We start from the raw sequence: 27,984 nt of genomic DNA, 5'->3' as shown, positions 1-27,984 counted from the left end.
TCTGTGTGTGTGTATCTGTGTGTGTGAGAGTGCATGTGTGTGGGTGTGTGTCTGTGTGTGTGAGTGTGTGTCTGTGTATGTATGTGTGTGAGTGTCTGTGTGTGTGTGTGTGTGTGTGAGTGTCTGTGTGTCTGTGTGAGTGTGTGTGTGTGTGTCTGTGTGTGAGTGTGTGTCTGTGTGTGTGTGTGTGTGTGTGTGTGTGTGTGTGTCTGTGTGTGTGAGTGTCTGTGTGTGTCTGTGTGTATGTGTGTGTGTCTGTGCGTGTGTGTGTGTCTGTGTGTGTGTGTGTGTGTGTGTGTGTGTGTGTGTGTGTGTGTGTGTGTGTGTGTGTATGATGCAGGTTTAGTGAGACTTACATTCATGACGTGGGCAGAGTCATGAAAGAAATGTTGATATGCAAAGCCGGGACTTTGTCTGAGTTGACTGTGGGAAGGTGAGACCCCTGCTGTGGTGAGGACAGGGAGACAACAGGCTGTGTAAACAGAGACAGGGGGTAGAAGGCTGTGGTGTCCCATGCACAAAACACAGTATGTTGGCACGTGGAGACAGCAAGTTGTCCTTACTACAGGGGAGGAGAGGGGTGGGGAAGTGTGGAGGGGTCAGTACCAGATGGGACCTCCCTGGAGCACGGGTGCAGTGCTGCTCTCCTTTCATAAGGAGGACGTTCCCCAGTGTTGGGGCAGAGCCGAGAAGGGTGACCGGGTCCTCCTGAGGGTGGTTTCACCAGGAGAGGTCGAGGAAGGTGGGGGGCTTGGACCAAGGTGTGCTTCGGGAAACGAGATACTGAGTGGTCCAGACCAGGAGTATGCAGAGAGGACGTTCCCTCCAGAGGGGGGTGGAAATGGGAGAGGGCAGGGGAATCTGGGAATATGGGAGCTGCCTGATTCAGACAGGGAATGAGTTGGGAAGTTTTTTCATGCTGAGAGGTGGAGGACAACACCAGGGTGTCGGAATGGGTGAGGCTGCTGCCGAGGCCTGAGTTTGTTCCTGACTTCCGGTGGTGTCCGTGTGGAATTTGCACTTTCTGCTGTGGTGAGGAGAATGTTGGGATCAATATAGTCTGAATCGTAAATGAGTGGTCGATGGGCTGAGGGTCTCAATGAACCCAGGAGTCTCGGACCAGGGTGATGGGGGGACAGAGAGAAGGACAAGAAAGAAAAGATGTGGGAGAGTGGGACGTGGGAGTACGGAGAGGGAGAGGGAAAGGGGTGGTAAGAGAATGGTGGGGAAAGAGGGGGAGAGGGGAACTGAGAGGATTGAGATGAGGGTAAGAGATTGAGGGGGCAGAGAGGGTGTGTGTGTGAGAGAGGCAGACAGACTCCCACAGTGAGAGCTGACATCACTAAGCCTGTGGTGAATGTGGAATGAGGCGTGTCAGCAATTCGGTTACACACAGGTTCTTGATGAGTGTTTGTCCCTTTGTTTTAATCAGGATGAGGTGGGCTCCAGGTGAACCCACCATGAAGCCGTTCCCCAATTAACAATCCCACAAACACACCTCTAGTTTAGAACACACAGACAGCTGAGATAAAGCAAGTACAGTACAGTTCTCAAAACAGACCATAAAAAACACTCTGCAGTGTGTGTGGGAAAATGTATCAGTACACAGCAACATCACATCTTACAAAGAAATCTCCTTGTATCCTGTCCCATCACACACTCGCAGGGTCAGACACAGAGTGAAGCTCCCTCTACATTGTCCCATCACACACTCGCAGGGTCAGACACAGAGTGAAGCTCCCTCTACATTGTCCTATCACACACTCCCAGGGTCAGACACAGAGTGAAGCTCCCTCTACATTGTCCCATCACACACTCCCAGGACACGGGTCAGACACAGAGTGAAGCTCCCTCTACACTGTCCGATCACACACTCCCAGGGCACGGGTCAGACACTGAGTGAAACTCCCTTTACACTGTCCCATCACACACTCCCAGGACACGGGTCAGACACAGAGTGAAGCTCCCTCTACACTGTCCCATCACACACTCCCAAGGCACGGGTCAGACACAGAGTGAAACTCCCTCTACACTGTCCCATCACACACTCCCAGGACACGGGTCAGACACAGAGTGAAGCTCCCTCTACACTGTCCCATCACACACTCCCAGGACACGGGCCAGCACAGAATGAAGCTGCCTCTACACTGTCCCATCACACACTCCCAGGGCACGGGTCAGACACAGAGTGAAGCTCTCTCTATACAGTCATGAGTACACCATAGAAACAGGGCCTTCTGCCCAACTCTATCCATGCTGGCCAAGGTGCTTACCTGAGCCTGTCTCACCTGCCTGTGTTTGGCCGATATCCCTCTATACCTATTGATGAACCTGTCCATTGTAAAGATTTAAAGATTGTAATTGAACTTGCCTCTTCCACTTTCTCTGGCAGCTTGTTGCATATACCTGACACTCTGGAGAAACTGTCCCTCAGGTCCATTTTTAATCTTTCCTTCCTCACCTTAAACCTGTTCCTTATCCTGCAAAAGTGACTTGTACCCACTCACCTTGTCCATACCCCTCATGCTTAATAAGAAAAGTTCTTGGCGATCCAATATCTCCTCATAACTCTAATGCTCCATCCCTGGTAAGGTCTTCATACATCCCTCCTATAGCTGCATGAGGATAGCCAACAATACTCCAGGCGCAGAGCCCTAACTAATGAAGACGTGTGTGCCAAACACCCTTCAGCGTCCTGTCTACTTGTGTTTCCAATTTCAGGGTGCTATGTACTTGTACTCTTTGGCCTCTCTGTTCTACAGTGCATGCCCAGATCCCACCGTTCACTGCACAAGTCTTGCCCTGGTTTATGTTCCCAAAATACAACACTTCACACTTGTCTCAGTTAAATCCCATCTGGCTTTCTTTGCCCCCTTTTACAGTTGATCTCAGTCTTGTTGTAACCTTTGACAATCTCTTCACTGTTCACCACACAGTGGCCCCACAAATCATGACACCTACCTACATTCTCATTCAAATTGCTTGTCTTTGCAGACCTTCTTTACAAAGACACAACACTCACCACTCACCAGTACCTCACTATGGCTAAGTTGATGAAAGTATAGAATTATAGAAAACCTCAGCACAGAAACAGGCCCTTTGGCCCATCTAGTCCATGCTGAACCATTAATCTGCCTATGCCAACAACTTGCATGTGGACCATAGCCCTCCATACCCCTCCCATACAGGTACTTTTCCAAATTTGTCTTAAATATTGAAATCGACCCAACATCCACCACTTGTGCTGGTAGCTTGTTCCACACTCTTGGAACCCTCTGAGTGAAGAAAATCCCCCTCATGCTCCTCTTAAGTGTTTCGTCTTTCACCTTTAACCCATAACCTCCAGTTCTAGTTTCACCCAACCTCAGTGACAAAAGCCTGCTTGCATTTGTCCTACAATACTCCTCAATAATTTTGTATACCTCTATCAAATCTCCTCTCGTTCTAAAGAATACTTTCCCAACTTATTCAATCTTTCCTTATAACTCAGGTCCACAAATCCTGACAATATCCTTGTAAGTTTTCTCTGTGCTCTTTCAACCTCATTTACATCTTTCCTGTGACCAAACCTGCACATTCCAAATTAGGCCTCACCAACTTCTTATACAATTTCAACATAAGATTCCAACTCCTGTATTCGGTATATTGACCTATGAAGGCCAATGTGGCAAAAGTTTTTTTACAACCCTGTCAATCCATGATGCCACCTTCAAGGAGTTATGGATCTATATTCCCAGATCCCTCTGTTCTACCAGGCTTTTCAGTGCTCGACTACTCACTGTGTAAGACCAAACCTGCTTGGTCCTCCCAAAGTGCAACGCCTGACATACTGTATGTCTGCATTAGATTCCATCGTCCATCTTTCAGCCCATTTTTCCAGCTATCCAGATTCTGTTGCAATCTCTGACAGTCTTCCTCGCTGTCCTTTACACCCCCAATCTTGGTGTCATCTGCAAATTTGCTGATCCAATTGGCTACATTACCATCCAGATCACTGATGTAGGTGACAAACAATCCTGGGCCCAGCACCAATCCCTGTGGCACAACACTAGTCACAGGCCTCCAGTTAGAGAGGCAATCATTTACCACTCTCTGGCTTCTTCCATGAAACCAATTTCTAATCCAATTTACTACCTCATCTTGTATGCCAAGCAATTGAACCTTCTTGACCAACCTCCCATGCAGAACCTTGTCAAAGGCCTTGCTGAGTCCATGTAGACGACATCTACTGCTTTGCTTTCATCAACTTTCCTGGTAGCTTTCTTGGGAAGCTCTATAAGATTGGTTAGACACAATCTACCATGCACGAAGCCATGCTGACTATCCCTAATCAGTCCCTGTCTATCCAAATACTCATGTATCCAGTCCCTTGGAATACCTTCCAATAACTTTCGCATGGTTGTTGTCAGTTTCACCAGCCTACAATTTCCTGGTTTATTGTTAGAGCAGCTCTTAAACAGTGGAACAACATTAGCTGTCTTTCAATCCTCCAGTACCTAAGGATCTTGTAAATATCTCTGCTAGGGCCTGTGAAATTTCTACACTATCCTCCACCAAGGACCGAGGGTACACATCGTCGGACCCTGGGGATTTATCCACCCTAATTTGCCTCAAGATAGCAAACAGCAAGCTCTGTAATCTGTAAACAGTACGTTCTACTGCTGCTTTGCCTCAGTTCTATAGATTCTTTGCCCATTTCCAAGTAAATACAGACGTGAAAAAAAAATTTAAAAGTCTCCCCCATCTCTTTCGCATAATCAGCACTCTGGTCTGCCAAAGGAGCAGTTTTGTCCCTTGCAATCCTTTTGTTCTTAATATATCTGTAGAATCCTGAAGGACTCTCCTTCATCTTGTTTGCTAGGGCAACCCCTTGCCTTCTTTTCGCCCTCCTGATTTCTTTCTTGCATTTCTTATACTGCATAAGCACCTCATTCAATCCTGCCTGCACTTTCTTCTTTTACTTAATCAGAGCCTCAATATCTCTTGAAAACCAAGGTTCCATAAACTTATTATCCCTGCCTTTTATTCTGACAGGCACACACAAGCTTTGTACTCTGAAAATTGCACTTTCGAAAGCCTCTCACTTACCAAGTACACCCTTGCCAGAAAACAGCCTATTCCAACCCACACTTGACGGATTCTTTCTGAAAGCATCAAAGCTATCTCTACTTGGACCCAGCACTGTCCTCCCTGGCTTCCCACAGTGTCCTAGCAGATACTTGTTCAGGCCTCTGTACACTTTACGACCGCACCTCCTCTATGATGCGGGTATGTTGCCGGCCATTACTACCCTCTTCCCTGAACTCCCTAGTTGTCATGTCCTCTGTACAGTCAATTCAGACAGATGCTGGAAGTCTAGAATAACACACACAAAGTGCTGGAGGAACTCATCAGGCCAAGCGGCATCTATGGAGCATTGACAAGTCAGGCTGAGACCCTTCATTTAGCACCTTGCTCCTCTTCTGGTACTCCACACACAGATGGCTATGCTGATGTTTATGGGGACCTATACACTCTCAAGTTACACTCTTGCTCTTAAAAAATTCTTGTAGAATCTTTTAGAGTCTCCTTACATGGCAAAGCGATCTCATGTCCTCTTTATAACTTCCTGATTTCTCTCTTGTGTACTCCTGTAGCCCTTGTACCTCTGAAAACAGTTACTTGATTACAGAAGTCCGTACCTCATCCAGGCCATTCCTTATTCCTGAACAGACCCTCAATATCCTCGTCCATCCTGCCAGCCATGCCCTTTACACAGGAACATGCTGGCTCTGAACTCTCCCTATCTCACTTTTAAAAGATTCCTGCTTGGCATACACCCCTTTACCTTTATTTCCAGTCTCACACTCCCAGGGAATGGGTCAGACACAGAGTGAAACTCCCTCTACACTGTCCATCACACACTCCCAGGACAAGGGTCAGACACAGAGTGAAACTCCCTCTACACTGTCCCATCACACACTCCCAGGGAATGGGTCAGACACAGAGTGAAACTCCCTCTACACTGTCCATCACACACTCCCAGGACACGGGTCAGACACAGAGTAAAGTTCCCTCTACACTGTCCCATCACACGCTCCCAGGGCACGGGTCAGACACAGAGTGAAACTCCCTCTACCCTGTCCCATCACACACTCCCAGGGCATGGCTCGGACACAGAGTGAAACTCCCTCTACACTGTCCCATCTCACACTCCCAGGGAATGAGTTAGACAGAGTGAAGCTGACATTTGATAAGGTTCTGCATGGAAGATGTTCCAGAAGTTTATAGGATCTAAGCCAGGCTGTCTAATTGAATCCATAAATAGTTTTGTGATTGCGATTTTCTGAGTCAGTCTGGAACTATAGATGTGAGGTGCAGAAGGAAAAATTGAAAGCGGCAAATGCTTCACATGGAATCTGGTGGGTGTTTGGGATGTGATAGTGACAGAGATGGGTTCGGTGAATATGTTTAAAGGATGCTTGGACAGGCAGATAGTTAGGGATGCTTAGAGGGATCTCGGCCAAATGCAGGCAAATGGGACTAGCTTGGGAAACGAGCGAGTTGGGCTGAACTCGGGGAGTGCAGGAGAGAGTGTAGGAGGGCGGAATTTCCTCGCAGCCTCGGTCCCCGCCTCGGTCTTCTGTGAAGGTTTCATTTAGCATTGTATTTTGCAAAGACGTTCGAGGGTGGGATTTAACTGTGAACGGTAGGGATTTGAGGAATGACCCAGTGGCATCACAGGTAGAGAGGACAGTGAAGAGGGTTTTTGGCACACTGACCTGCTTCATTCAGTGCACTCGGTACAGAAGTTGGGATGCTAAGTTGCAGTTTTACAAGATATTGGTGAGGCAGTATTTATAATATTGTTGCTCACCGTGGTGTTGGAAAAATGCACCCCGACTGGTAAAGAGTACAGAGGAGATTCATGAGAACTTTGCAAGGTTTCGGGGGACTGAGTTATGGAGAGGCTGAGCAGGTAGGGACTGATTCACCGGAGCACAGGAGAATGAGGGATGACCTTAGAGAGGTGTATAAAATCATGAGGGGCATAGATAGGGTGAATGCATGCAGCCTTTTTCCCAGGGTTGGCAAATCAAGAAACAAGAGGGCACAGTTTTAAGATGAGAGTGTACAGATTTAATTGGAACCTGAGTGGCAACTTTTTCAGCTAGAGACTGGTTGGTACATAGAACGGGCTGCCTGAGGAAGCATTTGAGGCAGATACATTTACAACATTTAAGTGGTACTTGGACATGTACATGAGTAGGAATGATTTAGAGCAGGGGTTCCTAACCATTTTTATGCCATGAAGCCTTACCATTAACCAAGGGATCTGTGGGCCCCAGAGTGGGAACCCCTGATCTGGAGAAATATGGGCCAAGCATGGGGAAATGGAACCAGCATGGGTGCAAGTCTTGCTCAGTATGGCCCAGTTGAGCCCAAGGTCCTGGTTCCATGCTGTATGACTCTGTGACTGGGAGAAATTTCATCCCAACCAGTGCAAGATGCTGTACTTTGGGAAGTCAACAAGGAATGTTGATGAACAGAGAGAGCCTGGATATGGGGACAAGAAGTTATGAAGAAGGCATATGGCAAATTTGTCTTCACAGGCTGTGGCTTGGAATGTAAGAGTCTCAGCTTTAGAGAAACATGGTTCAGGCGCTCAGACCGCCACACACATTTCCGGTTTGGTCCCATGGATTACCGTGCACAGATCCAGTTCGGTCGTACGGATCACCGTGTGCAGATCCGGTTTGATTGTACAGATCACTGTGTGCAGATCTGGTTTGCTCGTACAGATCACTGTGTGCAGATCCGGTTTGGTCATACAGATCACTGTGTGCAGATCCGGTTTGCTCATACAGATCACTGTGTGCAGATCCAGTTCAGTCGTACGGATCACCGTGCACAGCTCCGGTTTGCTTGTAGAGATCACTTTGTGCAGATCCAGTTTGCTCGTACAGATCACTGTGTGCAGATCCGGTTCGGTCGTATGGATCGCCGTGTGCAGATCTGGTTTGCTCGTACAGATCACTGTGTGCAGATCCGGTTCGGTCGTACAGATCGCCGTGTGCAGATCTGGTTTGCTCGTACGGATCAATGTGCACAGTTGCGGTTCGGTTGCCAGATCACTGTGTACGTTTCTGGTTACCACACTCGAGCAAGGCTGTGGAGGGAGATTCCCCAGGGGAAGAGCTGGATTGGAAGACTTTAGTTAAGGGATTGATCAGGCAAGCTGGCTTGTTTTCCCTGGAGTGAAGAGGCTGATGGGGAGACCTGATGGAGATGTACGGGTGACGCCCCATCCCCCTACCCATGTTATGGCTGTTCCAGTTACAGAAACTTGCCCTCACAGAACTCACAAACTACTGCCCATAGCTTTGAGAGATGGACTCTAACTGAAGTTGTGTGTGGAGATAAAGCAAATAAATTAACACATAATCATATGATGTTACATCCTGTTAAGGGAAATGTGAATAAAGACTGTTTTGCACTCACTCATCCATGCATAATAGAAATGGGGCATATGGACTGTTTACGAATGCACCCCCTCCCTCGTCCATGCATAATGAAGGGGTTCTTCTCTGACCCTTTCCAATGCAACCACATCCTTCCTATGGTGCAGTGACCAGGGCAGTATGCTGTCAGAACACACTTGGATTTCTGTGGACCTAACCAGCGTTACAAAACACAGCATTCCAAGACATATAAGCAATCTCTCAAGCTATGAAGATTATGAGGGGCAGTGATCACGTAGACACTCTTTTCCAATGATCAGGGAGGATGTCAAAACATCAAAGCCAAAGTCAAGCACAAATCCATGTATGCACAGTAGTGAAAACTTACTTACCCAGTGCGTTGGATCATACGAGCAGCTTTCAGCTGATAAACACAGATTATACACATTTTTCACAAGAGAGCACAAGCAGAACAAAAAATAGTCCACTTTAATGCAATTAATGGAAGTGGTTATAGTGTTGCTAAGCTGTAGTGATCAGGATTGTTCAGGTTTCTTCAGGAACCAGTAGATGAAGGGAAGTAGTTGTTCTTGAACCTAGTGATGTGGAACTTCAGGCTTCTGAACCCCATGTCCGACGGAAGCTATGAGAAAATAGTATGGCCCGACTGGTGGGGATCAGAGAGTCACCTCACTATAGGAAGGATGTGGAAGCATTGGAAAGGGTACAGAGGAGATTTACCAGGATGCTGCCTGGTTTAGAGAGTATGCATTATGATCAGAGATTAAGGGAGCTCGGGCTTTACTCTTTGGAGAGAAGGAGGATGAGAGGAGACATGATAGAGGTGTACAAGATAATAAGAGAAATAGATAGAGTGGATAGCCAGCGCCTCTTCCCCAGGGCACCACTGCTCAATACAAGAGGACATGGCTTTAAGGTAAGGGGTGGGAAGTTCAAGGGGGATATTAGAGGAAGGTTTTTTACTCAGAGAGTGGTTGGTGCGTGGAATACACTGCCTGAGTCAGTGGTGGAGGCAGATACGCTAGTGAAGTTTAAGAGACTACTAGACAGGTACATGGAGGAATTTAAGGTGGGGGTTTATATGGGAGGCGGGGTTTGAGGGTCGGCACAACATTGTGGGCCGAAGGGCCTGTACTGTGCTGTACTATTCTATGTTCTATGTTCTATGTTCTATAAGGAGGAATTTCTTTAGCCAGTGCATTCACAGATGTGAACCTGTGGAATGCCTAGCCACGGGCGGCTGTAAAGGCCAGGTCAGTGGGTGCATTTAAGGTGGGTGATAGGTTCTTGATTAGTCAGGGTGTGAAAGGTTACGGGGGAAGGCAGGAGAATGGGGTTAAGAGGGAAATGGATCAGCCGTGTTGAAATGGCGGAGCAGACACGGTGGCCTCATTCTGCTTCCTTGTCCCTATGGCCTCATGTTGGAGGCAGAGCATCCTGTAGGTACTATTGGTGATGGGGAGAGGGACACACACTGAGTTCACTACCCTCTGAGGCTTCCGATGTTCCTGCAATTTCCAATTGCCGTCCCAGACCACGCTGCAACTAGTCAGGATACTTTCAAAAGTACATTTGTTACAGATCTGAGAATAATTTTTTTACACTGAGTGGTTGATATCTGGATCTCACTTCCAGAGGAGGTGGCAGAATCAGAGACAATCCAGATTCTAAATTCATAAAGACCAAAGATAAAGCGGTTGCTCACAGTCCTTTTCCCAGAGTAGGGGTGCAACGGTAGTGTAGCGGTTAGCATGAGGCCGTTCCAGAGTTTGGAGTTCAATTCCAGCGCTGTCCGTGAGGAGTGTCAGTATGTCCTCCCCGTGGAACAAGTGAGCTTTCTCCAGTTGCTTCCCACAGTCCAAAGATGTACCAGGTTGGTTAATTGGTTATTGTCAATTGTCCTGTGGTTAGGTCATGGTAGGGAGGTCCCTGATCAATGATGTAGTTGGGGGTTCGATGCTGGGACCATTGCTGTTTGTGATATAGATTAACAATTTGAACATGAATGTAGGAGGCATGACTGGTAGGCTTGTGGATGACACAAAAGTTGATAGTGTTGTAGATAGTGAGGAACATTGTCTAAGAATACATGGACTAATCATTTCCCTGAGCAGGAAATTTTTACATGGTCTGAAAACTGTGCTGCACTTTAAATGCCTTTTTGTAATATGCACATCAGCCAAACGCAAACCACAACTCACAACACAAGTAAACAATGTCAGGAAGTCAAAACAACTGACAGGCAATAGTACAATGGTAAAAGTAAAATGTTTTAACTAGATGGTGCTGGCATTCAATGCGCCAGCAGTTTTTTAATAATGAGCTACTGACTTCCATTCTGTGTTTATTGTTACAATTTATAACAGTGTTGTAACATGAAGCACTGACAATGTAAATATGCTGAAGCTCTAAAATGTTTCAAAGTAAAGATTGTGGTATGTTTATTATTTAGAAAATTTATCAATTATATTCATTAACATAATTACATGGTATTTCACAATTATAACATAGATTATATTAGCATAATTTCTAAATTATATGAACATTAGTTTATCTGTGCAACAACAAAGACTATGTGCACCGGAGCATTTCAGTTAGTGGGCGGCCATGCACGCACATAGCTTAGAGGGAACAGTACAGCAAGGTACACTTCAGATGGAAATTTTGGCGGAGCATTGGCAGATAGAATTTAATCCTAGCAAGTAGGAATTGATACATTTTGTAGAGGTAGGACAGACACAGTAAATGGTGGGCGCCAAGCAGCGTTTCCCAACCTGGGCTCACAGACTCTTGCTTAATGGTATTGGTGCACGGCATAACAAAGGTTGGGAACCGCGAGTGCTAAGGAATGTTGATGAAAGGATAGACCATTGTTCCCCAGAAGTGGTGCTGAAAAATGTGTATGGCATGCCTGCCTTCAGAGTTCAGGGAACAGATCATAAAAGTTGAAGTGTTATGCTGCAACTCACAAAGCACTGGTTAAATTGCACAGAGAATCGTGTGGTCTGATTACTGCAATGAAATTGATAAATTGTTTTATTACTCTAGGATGAACTGAGGCACAGTGACAAATTTTGTTTTGCTTGCCATTGAGGCAAATCATTTCAGCTCATGGTACAAAGGAAAATGGAATGAAGTGTTACAGTTAGAGAGGAAAGTGCGCTGCAGGTAAACCATGAGGTTGATGGGCATGACAAGGTAGATTGTGAGGTTCATTTTACTGTACTAGGGAGCCAGTCTAGAGCTGGGTAGAAGCTGTCTTTGAACACTGGCTCTTATACCTTCTGTTCGATGGGGGGGGGGGGGAGCTGATTGATCTCTCTGACTGCTGAACTGAGGCAGAGGGAAGTGTAGACCAAGTCCATCATTTCTGTGATATGCACAACTCTCTGCAGTTTTTCGAGGTGACGGGCAGAGCAGTTACTGTACCAAGCCGGGATGCGTCTGGATAGGATGCTTTCTATGGTGTACTGATGTTGAATTTATTTAGCCTCCTGAGGACGTAGAGGTGTTGGTGAGCTTTCTTGGCCGAGACGTCAACATGTACCAGGGCAGGGCATTGGTGATGTTTACTCTGATATGGATGTGGTTGCACTGAAGAGGGTGTAGAGGAGGTTTGCCAGCAAGGAGCCTGGATTTGAGAACTTTAGTTACAGAGAGAGTTTGGTCATGCTGGGCCTGTTCTCTGGAGTGAAAGGGATGAGCTGTGACCTGGGAGAATTGTATAAAATTATAGGAGGCATGGATAGGGTAGAGAGTCCGAATCTTTTTTCCCACAATACAATCTAAGGTTTTGTTATGTCTACACTGTCCCATCACACATTCCCAGGAAAGGGTCAAATACAGAGTAAAACCCCCTCAACACTGTCCCATCACACACTCCCAGGGCATGGGGCAGATACAGAGTGAAGTTCCCTCTACACTGTCCCATCACACACTCCCAGGGCCCGGGTCAGACACAGAGTGAAGCTCCCTCTACACTGTCCCATCACACACTCCCAGGGCACGGGTCAGACACAGAGTGAAGCTCTCTCTACACTGTCCCATCACACACTCCCAGGGCACGGGTCAGTCACAGAGTGAACCTCCCTCTACACTGTCCCATCACACACTCACAGGACACGGGTCAGACACAGAGTGAAACTCCCTCTACACTGTCCCATCACACACTCCCAGGACACGGGTCAGACACAGAGTGAAGCTCCCTCTACACTGTCCCATCACACACTCCCAGGACACAGCTATCCATGGGTCTTAGAAACTAGTGGTGCGAGGATTGGCCGGGCAGACTGCCTGGCAATGTTTAGGGGATATGTTCGTGCCCGGGTAAATATTGAGAAGGAACACGCGCTGTCCACGGCGACCATGGAGGCATTCTGGGACCATTGGGCTCTGTGGGGGTGGGGGGGGTGGTTATTGCCATCATTGACAGAGATGGAAGCATTTTAGTTTAATATGTGTTGTGTATTTGTAGTGCAGTAATTGTGTTAGTCACTGGTTTGTACATATAACACTGAATTTGTAATAAAGATATTTTGTACATAAAAAAGGGCACAATTTAGACAGAGTGAAACTGTCTCTCTTTACACTGTCTCATCATTCTGTATGCTGCAGCTTCTGCACTGGTTGAACCTGTTTCTCCAGTTACCGTGTTTGTCCTGTCTCTGCAGTGTGATGAGGGTGTGAGTTGTGTGTAAGGTGTGCTCTGATTTTTTCCTGTTCCCCTGCTCACAGGCATGACTCACCTCCGGAAATTCCAGGCTGATTGTGTCAGAGGTCTCTGGTTGCCTCGTTGGCGGGGTGATGTTTTTCAGACAATGTGTGGGTTGTCACTCAAGGCCCCTGTAGGAGGGACAGCGTAGCCGAAATCACCCCTTGTTTATCATCCCTCTCATGAGAGAATGGCCAGAGGCTTCAGTTCCAGGCATGATGAGTGACTCACTCTTCCACCATCTGGTCCGTGAGGTGCTGCTCCCCTGTTCTCTCAATTCCCTCGTTATGAACATGTACCTTATCGTTGACCTGCACTGCGCTTTCTCTGAAACCTTTACACTCTGTTCTGCATTCTGTTATTGTTCTACCCCAATACATTATGAAGATTTGATCTGCAAAACTGTACTTCAATCAATAAATCAATTCCCACTTCCAATTCCTTCTTCTAGCTGTGCCCCCAGCCAGTACATTTCCCACAGCAGTAGGGAAGCAGGGAGCATGTCCTACAATCGGAATGTGTCCCAGTAAAACGTGGATGGCAGCTGGTGCTTGCTGCCAGGAGCCAGGTGACCCCCTGAAGGCAGAGGACTACTGGGAAGAGTACATCAGCAGTGCACACCATCTCAGATGGTGCTCAGTGTACGAGTATCCCTGCATGGTCCTGAGGTGGGTACGTACTCACAGCAGTGACTGACCACCCCCCCTCAGCACAGGAAGCAGAGACCCAGTGTTTCCTGTTGAAGTTCACCAACTTCCTCTGCGTTATGGTAACAAAGATGAGGGAAGGTCCAAAGTGACCAACTGGTTCCACAACATAGTTGGTTCATGCTCAGCACTTTACCCCAGTGAGGAATCATTCTGTGATGTCCTGACCAGTGCCCTAACCAGGCAATGGCTTCAGTCTCCAAGTCCTGCTAGTTCCCTAGCCTTCTATCCTCAGTGGGACTCGCGTAGAGGAGGTGTGCAGTGCTCCACGCAAATAGTCCCATGTCTTCTGACAGGGATTCCCCATGCCACAGCCACACCAGGCTGTTCGGAATGCCCTCCCCCCCGGCAGAGGGTCATGCTGCATGGAGGTGTTCCTCACACCGCCCCCCCCCCCCCATCGTGACATAGAGGTGTCTGTCTCCCCCCCATCGTGACATAGAGGTGTTTCCCATGCACTCTGACCCCCCCCCATCGTGACATAGAGGTGTTTCCCACGCACTCTGACCCCCCCCCATCGTGACATAGAGGTGTTTCCCATGCATTCTGACCCCCCTCCCCATCGTGACATAGATGTGTTTCCCATGCACTCTGACCTCCCCGTCGTGACATAGAGGTGTTTCCCATGCACTCTGACCCCCCCCATTGTGACATAGAGGTGTTTCCCATGCACTCTGACCCCCCCATCGTGACATAGAGGTGTTTCCCATGCACTCTGACCCCCCCCATCGTGACATAGAGGTGTTTCCCATGCACTCTGACCCCCCCATCATGACATAGAGGTGTTTCCCATGCACTCTGACCCCCCCATCCATCCATACCATAGAACCATAGAAACTACAGCACAGAAACAGGCCCTTTGGCCCTTCTTGGCTGTGCCGAACCATTTTCTGCCTAGTCCCACTGACCTGCACACGGACCATATCCCTCCATACACCTCCCATCCATGTGTCTGTCCAATTTATTCTTAAATGTTAAAAAAGAACCCACATTTACCACCTCGTCTGGCAGCCCATTCAATACTCCCACCACTCTCTGTGTGAAGAAGCCCCCCCTAATGTTCCCTTTAAACTTTTCCCCCCTCACCCTTAACCCATGTCCTCTGGTTTTTTTCTCTCCTTGCCTCAGTGGAAAAAGCCTGCTTGCATTCACTCTATCTATACCCATCATAATTTTATATACCTCTATCAAATCTCCCCTCATTCTTCTACGCTCCAGGGAATAAAGTCCTAACCTATTCAACCTTTCTCTGTAACTGAGTTTCTTAAGTCCCGGCAACATCCTTGTAAACCTTCTCTGCACTCTTTCAACCTTATTTATATCCTTCCTGTAATTTGGTGACCCCCCCCATCGTGACATAGAGGCGTTTCCCATGCACTCTGACCCCCCGCATCGTGACATAGAGGTGTTTCCCATGCACTCTGACCCCCCCATCGTGACATAGAGGTGTTTCCCATGCACTCTGACCCCCCCCCATCGTGACATAGAGGCGTTTCCCATGCACTCTGACCCCCTCCCCATCGTGACATAGAGGTGTTTCCCATGCACTCTGACCCCCCCCCATCGTGACATAGAGGTGTTTCCCATGCACTCTGACCCCCCCATCGTGACATAGAAGTGTTTCCTATGCACTCTGTTCTCCCGCCCCCACCCCGTTATTCCGATTTTCCATTTCACAATACGGGTCCCCACCGGAGTCCATCCCCTGGCCATTGGGGACTTGGGGTACAAAGTTCTGCACACGGCAGCACCATAGAACAGATTCCCAAGTTGGGTTATGGACTTTCCAGCTGTCTGCCATTTCTGAGGCCGGGAGAGGATGGTCTCCCGTGTATATATGGGGTGTAATAGATTGCAATCTCTATTTGTGTATCTGGAGGAGTTGCTCCTCAAGTTCTGGCTGAACTCCCGATCTTCAGTCAGCTAGTTGTTGAGGTGAGTCAGTTGGTTGGGGGATCTGGTGGCACAGAACATGGGAGATAGAACAGAACACAGGTGACAGAACAGTACTGTACTGGAATAGGCTCGTTGGCCCACAATGTTGTGGTAAGATAATTAAACTCCTGGCTTAACCATCCCTTCTACCTGTTTAACTCTCTCCATTCTCTGCACTTCTGTGTGCCTATCAAAGGCTTCAAATATTTACCTCCAGCACAACCAGCAGCAGATTCCAGGCACCTAACACTTGCCCCACCTATCCACTTCAGGGAACTAAGGGCTTGGACCCCAAGGTCCCTCTGTACATCAACACTTAAAGATATTGCGATTAACTGTGCACTGTCCCCCTATATACTCGGTCAATCTTCTACACTATTCACAATAACACCAATCTTTGGCCAATCCACAGATTTAACCATATAACAATTACAGCACAGAAACAGGCCATCTTGGCCCTTCTAGTCCATGCCAAATTCTTACTCTCATCTAGTCCCACCGACCTGCACTCAGCCCATAACGCTCCGTTCCTTTCCTGTCCATATATCTATCCAATTTAACTTTAAACGACAACATCGAACCTGCCTCAACCACTTCTGCTGGAAGCTCGTTCCACACAGCTACTACTCTCTGAGTAAAGAAGTTCTCCCTTATGTTACCCCTAAACTTTTGCCCTTTAACTCTCAACTCATGTCCTCTTGTTTGAATCTCCCCCACTCTCAATGGAAAAAGCCTATCTACGTCAACTCTATCTATCCTCCTCATAATTTTAAATACCTCTATCAAGTCCCCCCTCAACCTTCTATGCTCCAAGGAATAAAGACCTAACTTGTTCAACCGTTCTCTGTAACCTAGGAGTGAAACCCAGGCAACATTTTAGTAAATCTCCTCTGTACTCTCTCAATTTTATTGACATCTTTCCTATAATTAGGTGACCAGAACTGTACACAATATTCCAAATTTGGCCTCACCAATGCCTTATATAATTTCAACATTACATCCCAACTCCTATACTCAATGCTCTGATTAATAAAGGCCAGCATACCAAAAGCTTTCTTCACCACCCTATCCACATGAGATTCCACCTTCAGGGAACTATGCACCATTATTCCTAGATCCCTCTGTTCTACTGCATTCTTCAATGCCCTACCATTTACCATGTATGTCCTAGTTTGATTAGTCCTACCAAAATGTAGCACCTCACATTTTTCAGCATTAAACTCCATCTGCCATTGATCAGCCCACTCTTCTAACTGGCCTAAATCTCTCTGAAAGCTTTGAAAACCTACTTCATTATCCACAACGCCACCTATCTTAGTATGATCTGCATACTTACTAATCCAATTTACCACCCCAACATCCAGATCATTAATATATATGACAAACAACATTGGACCCAGTACAGATCCCTGAGGCACACCACTAGACACCGGCCTCCAATCTGACACACAGTTATCCACCACTACTCTCTGGCATCTCCCATCCAGCCACTGCTGAATCCATTTTACTACTTCGATATTAATGCCTAACGATTGAACCTTCCTAACTAACCTGCCATGTGGAACCTTGTCAAAGGCCTTACTGAAGTCCATATAGACAACATCCACCGCTTTACCCTCGTCAACTTTCCTAGTAACCTCATCAAAAACTTCAGTAAGATTTGTCAAACATGACCTTCCACACACAAATCCATGTTGACTGTTCCTAGTCAGACCCTGTCTATCCAGATAATTATATATACCATCTCTAAGAATACTTTCCATCAATTTACCCACTACTGACGTCAAACTCACAGGCTGATAATTGCTAAGTTTACTCTTAGAACCTTTTTTAAACAATGGAACCACATGAGCAATACACCAATCCTCTGGCACCATCCCCGTTTCTAATGACATTTGAAATATTTCTGTCAGAGCCCCTGCTATTTCCACACTAACTTCCCTTAAGGTGCTAGGGAATATCTTGTCCAGACCCAGAGACTTATTCACTTTTATATTCCTTAAAAGCACCATTACTTCCTCTTCTTTAATCATCATACTTTCCATAACTACCCTTCTTGTTTCCTTTACCTTACACAATTCAATATCCTTCTCCTTAGTGAATACCGAAGAAAAGAAATTGTTCAAAATCTCCCCCATGTCTCTTGGCTCTGCACATAGCCATCCACTCTGATTCTCTAAGGGACCAATTTTATCCCTCGCTGTCCTTTTGCTATTAATATAACTGTAGAAACCCTTTGGGTTTATTTTCACCTTACTTGCCAAAGCAGCCTCGTATCTTCTTTTAGCTTTTCTAATTTCTTTCTTAAGATTCTTTTTACATTCTTTATATTCCTCGAGTACCTCATTAACTCCAAGCTGCCTATATTTATCGTAGATCCCTCTCTTTTTCCGAACCAAGTTTCCAATATCCCTTGAAAACCATGGCTCTCTCAAACTTTTAACCTTTCCTTTCAACCCAACAGGAACATAAAGATCCTGTAACCTCGAAATTTCACCTTTAAATGACCTCCATTTCTCTATTACATCCTTCCCATAAAACAAATTGTCCCAATCCACTCCTCCTAAATCCTTTCACATCTTCTCAAAGTTAGCCTTTCTCCAATCAAAAATCTCAACCCTGGGTCCAGTCCTATCCTTCTCCATAATTATATTGAAACTAATGGCATTGTGATCGCTGGACCCGAAGTGATCTCCAACACATACCTCTGTCACCTGACCTATCTCATTCCCTAACAGGAGATCCAACACTGCCCCTTCTCTAGTTGGTACCTCTATGTATTGCTACAAAAAACTATCTTGCACACATTTGACAAACTCCAAACCACCCAGCCCTTTTACAGAATGGGCTTCCCAGTCTACGTGTGGAAAATTAAAATCTCCCACAATCACAACCTTGTGCTTACTACAAGGTTTGTTAACCCAACTATCTACATTTTCATCTAGGTCATTTATATATTGTACATCACGGGCAACAGAGGCCGTCGTAGCACTAATCACCAACCTCTAGCCAGAGTAAACCCTATTGATCCTCTGAATTCCATGGGCAAGCCAATTCTTTATCCGAATTCCACGTATCTGATGCATCTTAACCTCTGGGTGAACCAACAGGAGAGACCTTGTCAAAAGCCTCACTAAAATCTACGTAGGCAACCTCCATAGCTCTACCCTCATCAATCATCATCTTCACCTCCTTGAAAAACTCGATTTCCTGGTTGGTGGGCCTGGCCGAGATGGTCATTCCTGGGTCTGCTCCTGCTCCGGGGGATATATCCATGTCACGTGCCCCTGGAGAACAAGTTCACGGTGTTTATTTAGTTACAACACCCTCAATTTACGGTGACCAATTAACCTACTGACCAGTACATTTTGTACTGTGGGAGGAACTGGAGCACTGGGAGATAACCGATTTATTCCACTGGGATGATGTACAGATTCCTTCCAGAAGACACGAGCATTGAACGTGGAACTCCGATGCCCCGAGCTGGAATGGCAACTTTCCGGGACTGGGCTTGGCTCTTCTGAACTGCATTGTTTTAACAACCTAATGAAAGTTATGTAACAATAGCAATGAAGCTCATTTAAAAAGCAACAAATGGGTCACATCAATTACTCATGTTCCTCTTTGCTCCTCACTCTCGCCCCATCCCCATCTTCTTCCCAAATTCGCCTGCGTCTCTGCCACACTCACTATTCCACATCCCGACATCCACCTCCCTGTACTTCTCTACCCCTTACCCCCTCTCTGCTTTAAACTTCCCCACTATCCCCTTTACCATTCTCCAACCTCTTTGTACCCCATTCGTCCCGTCGTGCTCCATCCAATCCCCTGACATCTTTCCCCTCCCTCCACCGATCCTCTCCCCGCTCTCTCACACCCTTTCCCACTCTCTCCTGATCCCTCTCCCCTCCCCTCTCCTCACTACCCATCCTCTTTTCCCCTTTACCCTCTCCCTTCCCCGTGCCTCCATGTTCTCCCTTCCGTTCTTTCTATCCTCTCCATCCCTCTCTCTGCCCTGTCCCTTTCCTCTCCCTCAACCTTTGCCCATCTCGTTCCTCTCCATCCCTCTCTCTGTCCCGTTCCTCTCCCTCCCTCTCTCCCCTGTCCCGTTCCTCTGCCTCACCCTTTGCCCGTCCCGTTTCTCTCCCTCTCTCTCCCTGCCCTGTCCCATTCCTCTCCATCCCTCTCTCTGTCCCGTTCCTCTCTGCGCTGTCCCCTCGCTACCTCCAGGACTCAGTGGGCAGGAGCTGCAGACGGACGCCGAGAGCCAGGCCACCCTCGGGGGCAACGTGCTGCTGCGCTGCGTGTTCACGGGCTCGGGCCAGCTGACGCAGGTAACCTGGGACAAGCTGACGGATCTGGGCCCGCAGACAGTGGCAGTTCGCAGCACCGAGCACGGCACCAGCACACACCCGTTCTACGGGTCCCGGGCGCGCTTTGTCCAGGCGGACGTTCAGCCCGACGCCTCGCTCCTCATCCAGGACGTGGTGCTCGCCGACGCCGGTCACTTCCGTTGCAAAGTCTTCACCTTCCCAGCCGGGAGCTTCGAGGGAGACACCTGGCTCACCGTCCTGGGTAGGTGTCGGGGTCAGGAGGACAGAGTGAGGGGTGGGGAGTGACAGAAGGAAAGAGGGGGCAGTGAGGGGGGAGGATGAGTGGGCAGGATGAGGGGGTAGGGTAGTATGGAGGGAGAGGGGAGGAGAGGTGTAGAGGATGGTAAAGTGAGATGGAGGAGGGAGGAAGGTGGAGGGGAAGAGGAGAGGAGGGAGGAAGAGGAAAGGGGAGGGAAGTTTAGGAGGGAAGGTGGAGGGGAGGAGAAGGGGAGGAGGGGGAGGAGTGGGAAGGGGAAGAGGAGGGAGGAATGGGGAAGGGCAGGGAGGGGAGGCTAAAAGGGAGGGGAGGGGAGGGGAGGGGTGAGGGGAAGGGGAGGCATCAGGGAGGGGAAGAGGAAGAGGAATGGTAAGGAGAGGGGAAAGGGAGGGTAAGGGTAAGGGGAAAGGGAGGGATGGGAGGGATGGGAGGGACATTGGGGAAGTGAGTGAATGGGATGGAGGAAGAAGTAGGGGTTGAGTGAGCGAAGATGAGGGAAGCAGGATTGTGGAAGAGGAAGAGAGAGAGGTGGGAGATAGTGGGGCGATGAAGAGTGGGAGAGGTGGGGGATGCAACGGGAGCAAGGTAGAGGGGAGTAGGTGGGAGGTAGAAGAGACCATGGTAGGGACAGGGAATTAACATATTACAATGCAATATCCTATTCATCTTTCACTCCCCTCCCCCTCCCACTCATTCTACCCCATCCCAACTCTTCACCCTCCATGCCTTCTCATCATTCCCTCTTCCCCTCTCCATTTCTCCCTATCCTTCTCTCCCTTTCCCCCACCCTCCTCTCCCTCTCCCCAATCTCCTCTCCCCTTCCCCAATCTCCTCTCCCTCCCCCCAACCTCCTCTCCCTCCCCCCAACCTCCTCTCCCTCCCCCCAACCTCCTCTCCTCTTCCCCAAACTCCTCTCCCTCCCCCCAACCTCCTCTCCTCTTCCACCAACTTCCTCTCCTCTTCCACCAACTTCCTCTCCCTCTTCCTGCTGGCCGTCTCCTCTTTCTCTGACTACCCATCTCCCACCATCCCTAATACACGCCTCCCCTTGTTGCCCATCCGCAGTTCCTCCTCAGGTGTGGGTGGTACAGGGACCACGTACCCTGCTGGAGGGGGAGCGCCGTGCGCTGGCGGCGTCCTGTGTGGCCACGGGGAGTAAGCCGGGACCCGAGGTGCGGTGGGAATCGCCAGTGGTGGGGGAGCAGGAACTGCTCAAGTCGGAGAATGAGAATGGCACGGTGACAGCCAGAGCTCAGTACTTCATCCGGCCCGAGCGTGGGGTGAAGGGGAAGGATCTGGTTTGTGTCGTCAATCACTCCACCTTGTCTGAGCCCGTCCGCATCCACTACACCCTCAACGTCTTCTGTGAGTACCAGGGTGTAGGGAGCGAGCCTCACTCTGTGTCTGACCCATGCCCTGGGAGTGTGTGATGGGACAGTGTAGAGGGAGTTTCACTCTGTGTCTGACCCGTGTCCTGGGAGTGTGTGATGGGACAGTGTAGAGGGAGCTTCACTCTGTGTCTGACCGGTGTCCTGGGAGTGTGTGATGGGACAGTATAGAGGGAGGCTCACTCTGTGTCTGACCCGTACCCTGGGAGTCGTCGTCGTCGTGGCTATGCCTCGAGGTCGAGGATGATGGTCTTCATTCTGAAGAAGTGGCCCACAGAGTGAAGACGCCTGTGCGTGTATTTGTTTAACGTGTACTTGATGCTGCACTCCAAGAAGCACACGATACTTCACAAATCAACCAACTGATTCCAATGGCATGGAAACCACGACGATTGGAGCTGGTGGATTTGCTGCAGCCTTCATCCGCCTTCACAGCCATAGAACCATAGAACCACAGAAACTACAGCACAGAAACAGGCCTTTTGGCCCTTCTTGGCTGTGCCAAACCATTTTCTGCCTAGTCCCACTGACCTGCACACGGACCATATCCCTCCATACACCTCCCATCCATGTATCTGTCCAATTTATTCTTAAATGTTAAAAAATAACCCACATTTACCATCTCGTCTGGCAGCTCATTCCATACTCCCACCACTCTCTGTGTGAAGAAGCCCCCACTAATGTTCCCTTTAAACTTTTCCCCCCTCACCCTTAACCCATGTCCTCTGGTTTTTTTCTCCCCTTGCCTCAGTGGAAAAAGCCTGCTTGCATTCACTCTATCTATACCCATCATAATTTTATATACCTCTATCAAATCTCCCCTCATTCATCGAGCCAATGTCTAATCCAATTTACCACCTCTCCATGTATACCTAGCGACTGAATTTTCCTAACTAACCTCCCATGCGGAACCTTGTCAAAGGCCTTACTGAAGTCCATGTAGACAATATCCACTGCCTTCCCTTCATCCACTTTCCTGGTAACCTCCTCGAAAAACTCCAATAGATTGGTCAAACATGACCTACCACGCACAAAGCCATGTTGACTCTCCCTAATAAGCCCCTGTCTATCCAAATGCTTGTAGATTCCGTCTCTTAGTACTCCCTCCAATAACTTACCTACTACCGACGTTAAACTCCCGGCCTATAATTTCCCGGATTACTTTTCGATCCTTTTTTAAACAACGGAACAACATGAGCCACTCTCCAATCCTCCGGCACCTCACCTGTAGACAGCGACATTTTAAATATTTCTGTCATGGCCCCCGCAATTTCAACTCTAGTCTCCTTCAAGGTCTGAAGGAACACTCTGTCAGGTCCCGGGGATTTATCCACTTTAATTTTCCTCAAGACAGCAAGCACCTCCTCCTTTTCGATCTGTACAGTTTCCAAGCCGTTGAGTTTGAAGTAACTTCGTTCGCCTGTTCCACCGTTGAGATCTTGGTTGGATTGTTCTTTGTCAGGGACCTCACCTTTGACCTTACCGCCATGGGTGACCCTACCAGGAGCATAGCGACCAACGGTATCTCTCTCGGGATCACAGGACCACACAAGCTTCTCCACCGCGACAAGGTGACAATCCACGGAGAAGACCCGACTCCGTGTGTGTGTGATGGGTCAATGTAGGGGGAGCTTCACTCTGTGTCTGACCCGTGTCCTGGGAGTGTGTGATGGGACAGTGTAGAGGGAGCTTCGCTCTGTGTCTGACCCGTGTCCTGGGAGTGTGTGATGGGACAGTGTAGGGGGAGCTTCACTCTGTGTCTGGCCCGTGTCCTGGGAGTGTGTGATGGGACAGCGTAGAGGGAGCTTCACCAGTGCCTTATAAAGTCTCAACATCACATCCCTGCTCTTGTATTCTAGACCTTTTGAAATGAATGCTAACATTGCATTTGCCTTTCTCACTACTGACTCAACCTGCAAGTTAACCTTTGAGGTGCTCTGCACAAGGACTCCTTAGTCCCTTTGCATCTCAGATTTTTGGATTTTCTCCCCATTTGGAAAATAGTCTGTACAGTTATTTCTGCTACCAAAGTGCATTATTGTGCATCTTCCAACAAGTAGATGAGCTTGAGACACAGTTGGAAATTGGTAAGTATGATGTTGTGGGAATAACAGAGACATGGCTTCAAGTGGACAGGGCCTGGGAAATGAATATTCAAGGTTATACGTCCTATCAAAAGGACAGACTGATGGGCAGAGGGGGTGGGGTGGCTCTGTTGGTGAGGAATGATATTCAGTCCCTTGCGAGGGGGGACATAGAATCAGGAGACGTAGAGTCAGTATGGATAGAACTGAGAAATTCTAAGGGTAGAAAGACCCTAATGAGAGTTACCTACAGGCCCCCAAACAGTAGTCTGGATGTAGAGTGTAAGTTGAATCAAGAGTTAAAATTGGCATATCACAAAGGTAATGCTACAGTTGTTATGGGTGATTTCAACATGCAGGTAGACTGGAAGAATCAGGTTGGTACTGGACCCCAAGAAAGGGAGTTTGTGGAGTCCCTCCGAGATGGATTCTTAGAACAGCTTGTACTGGAACCTACCAGAGAGAACGCAATTCTAGATTTAGTGTTGTGCAATGAACTGGATTTGATCAGGGACCTTGAGGTAAAGGAGTCATTAGGAGGTAGTGACCATAATATGATAAGTTTTAATCTACAATTTGAGAGGGAGAGGGGAAACCCGGAAGTGTCAGTATTACAGTTGAACAAAGGGAACTATGGTGCTATGAGGGAGGAGCTGGCCAAAGTTCAATGGAACAACACCCTAGCAGGGATGACAGTGGAACAGCAATGGCAAGTGTTTCTGGAAATAATGCGGAAGCTGCAGGATCAGTTCATTCCAAAGAGGAAGAAAGATCCTAAGGGGAGTAAGGGGAGGCCATGGCTGACAAGGGAAGTAATGGACAGCATACAAATAAAAGAGAAGAAGTATAACACAGCAAAGACGAGTGGGAAGCCGGAGGATTGGGAAACTTTTAAAGAGCAACAGAAGGTAACTAAAAAGGCAATACGTGGAGAAAAAATGAGGTACGGAGGTAAACTAGCCAAGAATATAAAGGAGGATAGTAAAAGCTTCTTTAGGTATGTGAAAAGGAAAAAAATAGTTAAGACCAAAATTGGGCCCTTGAAGACAGAAGCGGGTGAATTTATTATGGGGAAGAAGGAAATGGCAGACGAGTTGAACAGGTACTTTGGATCTGTCTTCACTAGGGAAGACACAAACAATCTCCCAGATGTAATAGTGGCCAAAGGACCTAGGGTAATAGATGAACTGAAGGAAATTTATATTAGGCAGGAAATAGTGTTGGATAGGCTGTTGGGTCTGAAGGCTGATAAGTCCCCCGGACCTGATGGTCTGCATCCCAGGGTACTTAAAGGAGGTGGCTTTGGAAATCGTGGACACATTGGTAATCATTTTCCAATGTTCTATAGATTCAGGATCAGTTCCTGTGGATTGGAGGGTGGCTAATGTTGTCCCTCTCTTCAAGAAAGGAGGAAGAGAGAAAACAGGGAATTTTAGACTGGTTAGCCTGACGTCAGTGGTGGGAAAGATGCTGGAGTCAATTATAAAAGATGAAATTACAACACATCTGGATAGCAGTAACAGGATCAGTCCGAGTCAGCATGGTTTTATGAAGGGGAAATCGTGCTTGACTAATCTTCTGGAATTTTTTGAGGATGTAACTATGAAAATGGACAAGGGAGAGCCAGTGGATGTAGTGTACCTGGACTTTCAGAAAGCCTTTGATAAAGTCCCACATAGGAGATTAGTGGGCAAAATTAGGGCACATGGTATTGGGGGCAGAGTACTGACATGGATTGAAAATTGGCTGGCTGACAGAAAACAAAGAGTAGCGATTAACGGGTCCCTTTCGGAATGGCAGGCAGTGACCAGTGGGGTACCGCAGGGTTCAGTGCTGGGACCGCAGCTGTTTACAATATATATTAATGATTTAGATGAGGGAATTAAAAGTAAAATTAGCAAATTTGCCAATGACACAAAGCTGGGTGGCAGTGTGAAACGTGAGGAGGATGTTATGAGAATGCAGGGTGACTTGGACAGGCTGGGTGAGTGGGCAGATGCATGGCAGATACAGTTTAATGTGGATAAATGTGAGGTTATCCACTTTGGTGGTAAGAACAGGAAGGCAGATTATTATCTAAATGGAGTCAAGTTAGGAAAAGGGGAAGCACAACGAGATCTAGGTGTTCTTGAAAGCAAGCATGCAGGTACAGCAGGCAGTGAAGAAAGCTAATGGCATGCTGGCCTTCATAACAAGGGGAATTGAGTATAAGAGCAAAGAGGTCCTTCTGCAGCTGTACAGGGCCCTGGTGAGACCACACCTGGAGTACTGTGTGCAGTTTTGGTCTCCAAATTTGAGGAAGGACATTCTTGCTATTGAGGGAGTGCAGCGTAGGTTCACAAGGTTAATACCCGGGATGGCGGGACTGTCATATGTTGAAAGATTGGAGCAACTGGGCTTGTATACTCTGGAATTTAGAAGGCTGAGAGGGGATCTTATTGAAGCATATAAGATTATTAAGGGATTGGACACGCTGGAGGCAGGAAGCATGTTCCCGCTGATGTGAGAGTCCAGAACCAGAGGCCACAGAATTAGGGGTAGGCCATTTAGAACAGAGTTGAGGAAAAACTTTTTCACCCAGAGAGTGGTGGATATATAGAATGCTCTGCCCCAGAAGGCTGTGGAGGCCAAGTCTCTGGATGCTTTCAAGAAAGAGATGGATAGAGCTCTTAAAGATAGTGGAATCAAAGGTTATGGGGATAAGGCAGGATCTGGATACTGATTGTAGATGATCAGCCATGATCACAGTGAATGGTGGTGCTGGCTTGAAGGGCTGAATGGCCTACTCCTGCGCCTATTGCCTATTGTATTCCACTTGCCACTCTCTTGCCCATTCTCCTAATCTATATAAATCCTTCTGCAGCCTACCTGTTTCCTCAACACTACTTGTCCCTCTTCGTATCATCTGCAAACTTGGCAACAAAGCCATCTATTCCATCATCTAAGTCATTATGTAACCGTCAGGCTCGGCCAGCACGTGTTCGTCTCGGGGAAAACAACTCCTGGCCCTGCCAAACTGAGAAACCTCGTTTGTGTGGATGCTGCCTGATGTGTCCGGTTACAAATCTGCATCGCAAGATATCAGACAGTGCACCATATGCAGTTAAATAATTGAACCTTATAAATTTTAATCTGAATATAGGGTTAGTAAGGAAAATAAAAAGAAAAAGGGCCCATTTTAGGGAAAAAAGTGGAAAGTGGGCGTTGGAGCTGACTGATGCAGCTATTCATCAACCATCGACCTCCTCCGAGTGGTGCCAGCTCTCAGACTCCTGCTCTTCTGACTCTCTCCATTCACGTCCTCTCTTTCCATCGCTCCCCGACAAAAGACCACAAAAACCCGGCTCCCAGACACACAAGAAAGAGCAACATTTCTCCCATTGGATAGCCCCCTGCATTCCAAATTCCGTTTTCTCTAGTCATAACCCAAAGGGAGGAGAAGATGGTGGCGCGACGCAGTGCGCACGGCCGTTCCAAATGATATCGTATGTGTTAACTAGGGGCCGTTCACAACACACATCAAAGTTGTTGGTGAACGCAGCAGGCCAGGCAGCATCTCTAGGAAGAGGTACAATCGACGTTTCAGGCTGAGACCCTTCGTCAGGACTAATGAAGGGTCTGACTAAGGGTCTTGGCCTGAAACGTCGACTGTACCTCTTCCTAGAGATGCTGCCTGGCCTGCTGCGTTCACCAGCAACTTTGATGTGTGTTGCTTGAATTTCCAGCATCTGCAGAATTCCTGTTGTGGCCGTTCACAATCCTGATTTAATGGAGACAGCTGTGAGAAGCACGGAGGAACACTTGGAGTAACTTCTGAAATGCCCGCTTTGCTGCCGCTGCTACTGTGTGATCGAGAATCTCCGGAGGGGAAGGCCCCAAATCCTCAGCTTTGCCTATTGCCGGGACCGGGGTCGAAGCGCTCGGCAGAGATGGTGCTCGGTGCTCGGTGTTGGAGAGCTGGTCGGAGGCTTAGAGTTTTCGGATGGACTCGGTGTCGGACTGTGGTCAGATGCTTCCAGGATGCTGCATCGGCAAGTTTGCGGTGCTGGAGGTTCACCATCCGTGTAAGATGATGGGACTTTCGAGAGACTTTGAGACTTTTACCGT

The 27,984-nt window shown here is 47.8% G+C and overlaps 1 protein-coding gene across 1 annotated transcript in view; it reads left to right on the top strand.

Annotated features, from left to right (window-relative positions):
• LOC140209586 (nectin-4-like) overlaps positions 1 to 27,984 on the top strand; it is a 49,982-nt gene that overhangs the window by 5,949 nt on the left and 16,049 nt on the right. Inside the window, exons 2-3 of the mRNA XM_072277859.1 lie at positions 20,046 to 20,390; positions 21,471 to 21,770. Of these exons, the coding sequence (XP_072133960.1) occupies positions 20,046 to 20,390; positions 21,471 to 21,770 (645 nt within the window). The remainder of the gene's footprint in view (positions 1 to 20,045; positions 20,391 to 21,470; positions 21,771 to 27,984) is intronic.

This window comes from Mobula birostris, chromosome 14 (assembly GCF_030028105.1).
Source record: "Mobula birostris isolate sMobBir1 chromosome 14, sMobBir1.hap1, whole genome shotgun sequence".
Taxonomy (NCBI): Eukaryota; Metazoa; Chordata; class Chondrichthyes; order Myliobatiformes; family Myliobatidae; genus Mobula; species Mobula birostris.
Note: the sequence above shows the minus strand (reverse complement) of the source record. Positions and strands in the feature narration are given on the sequence as shown.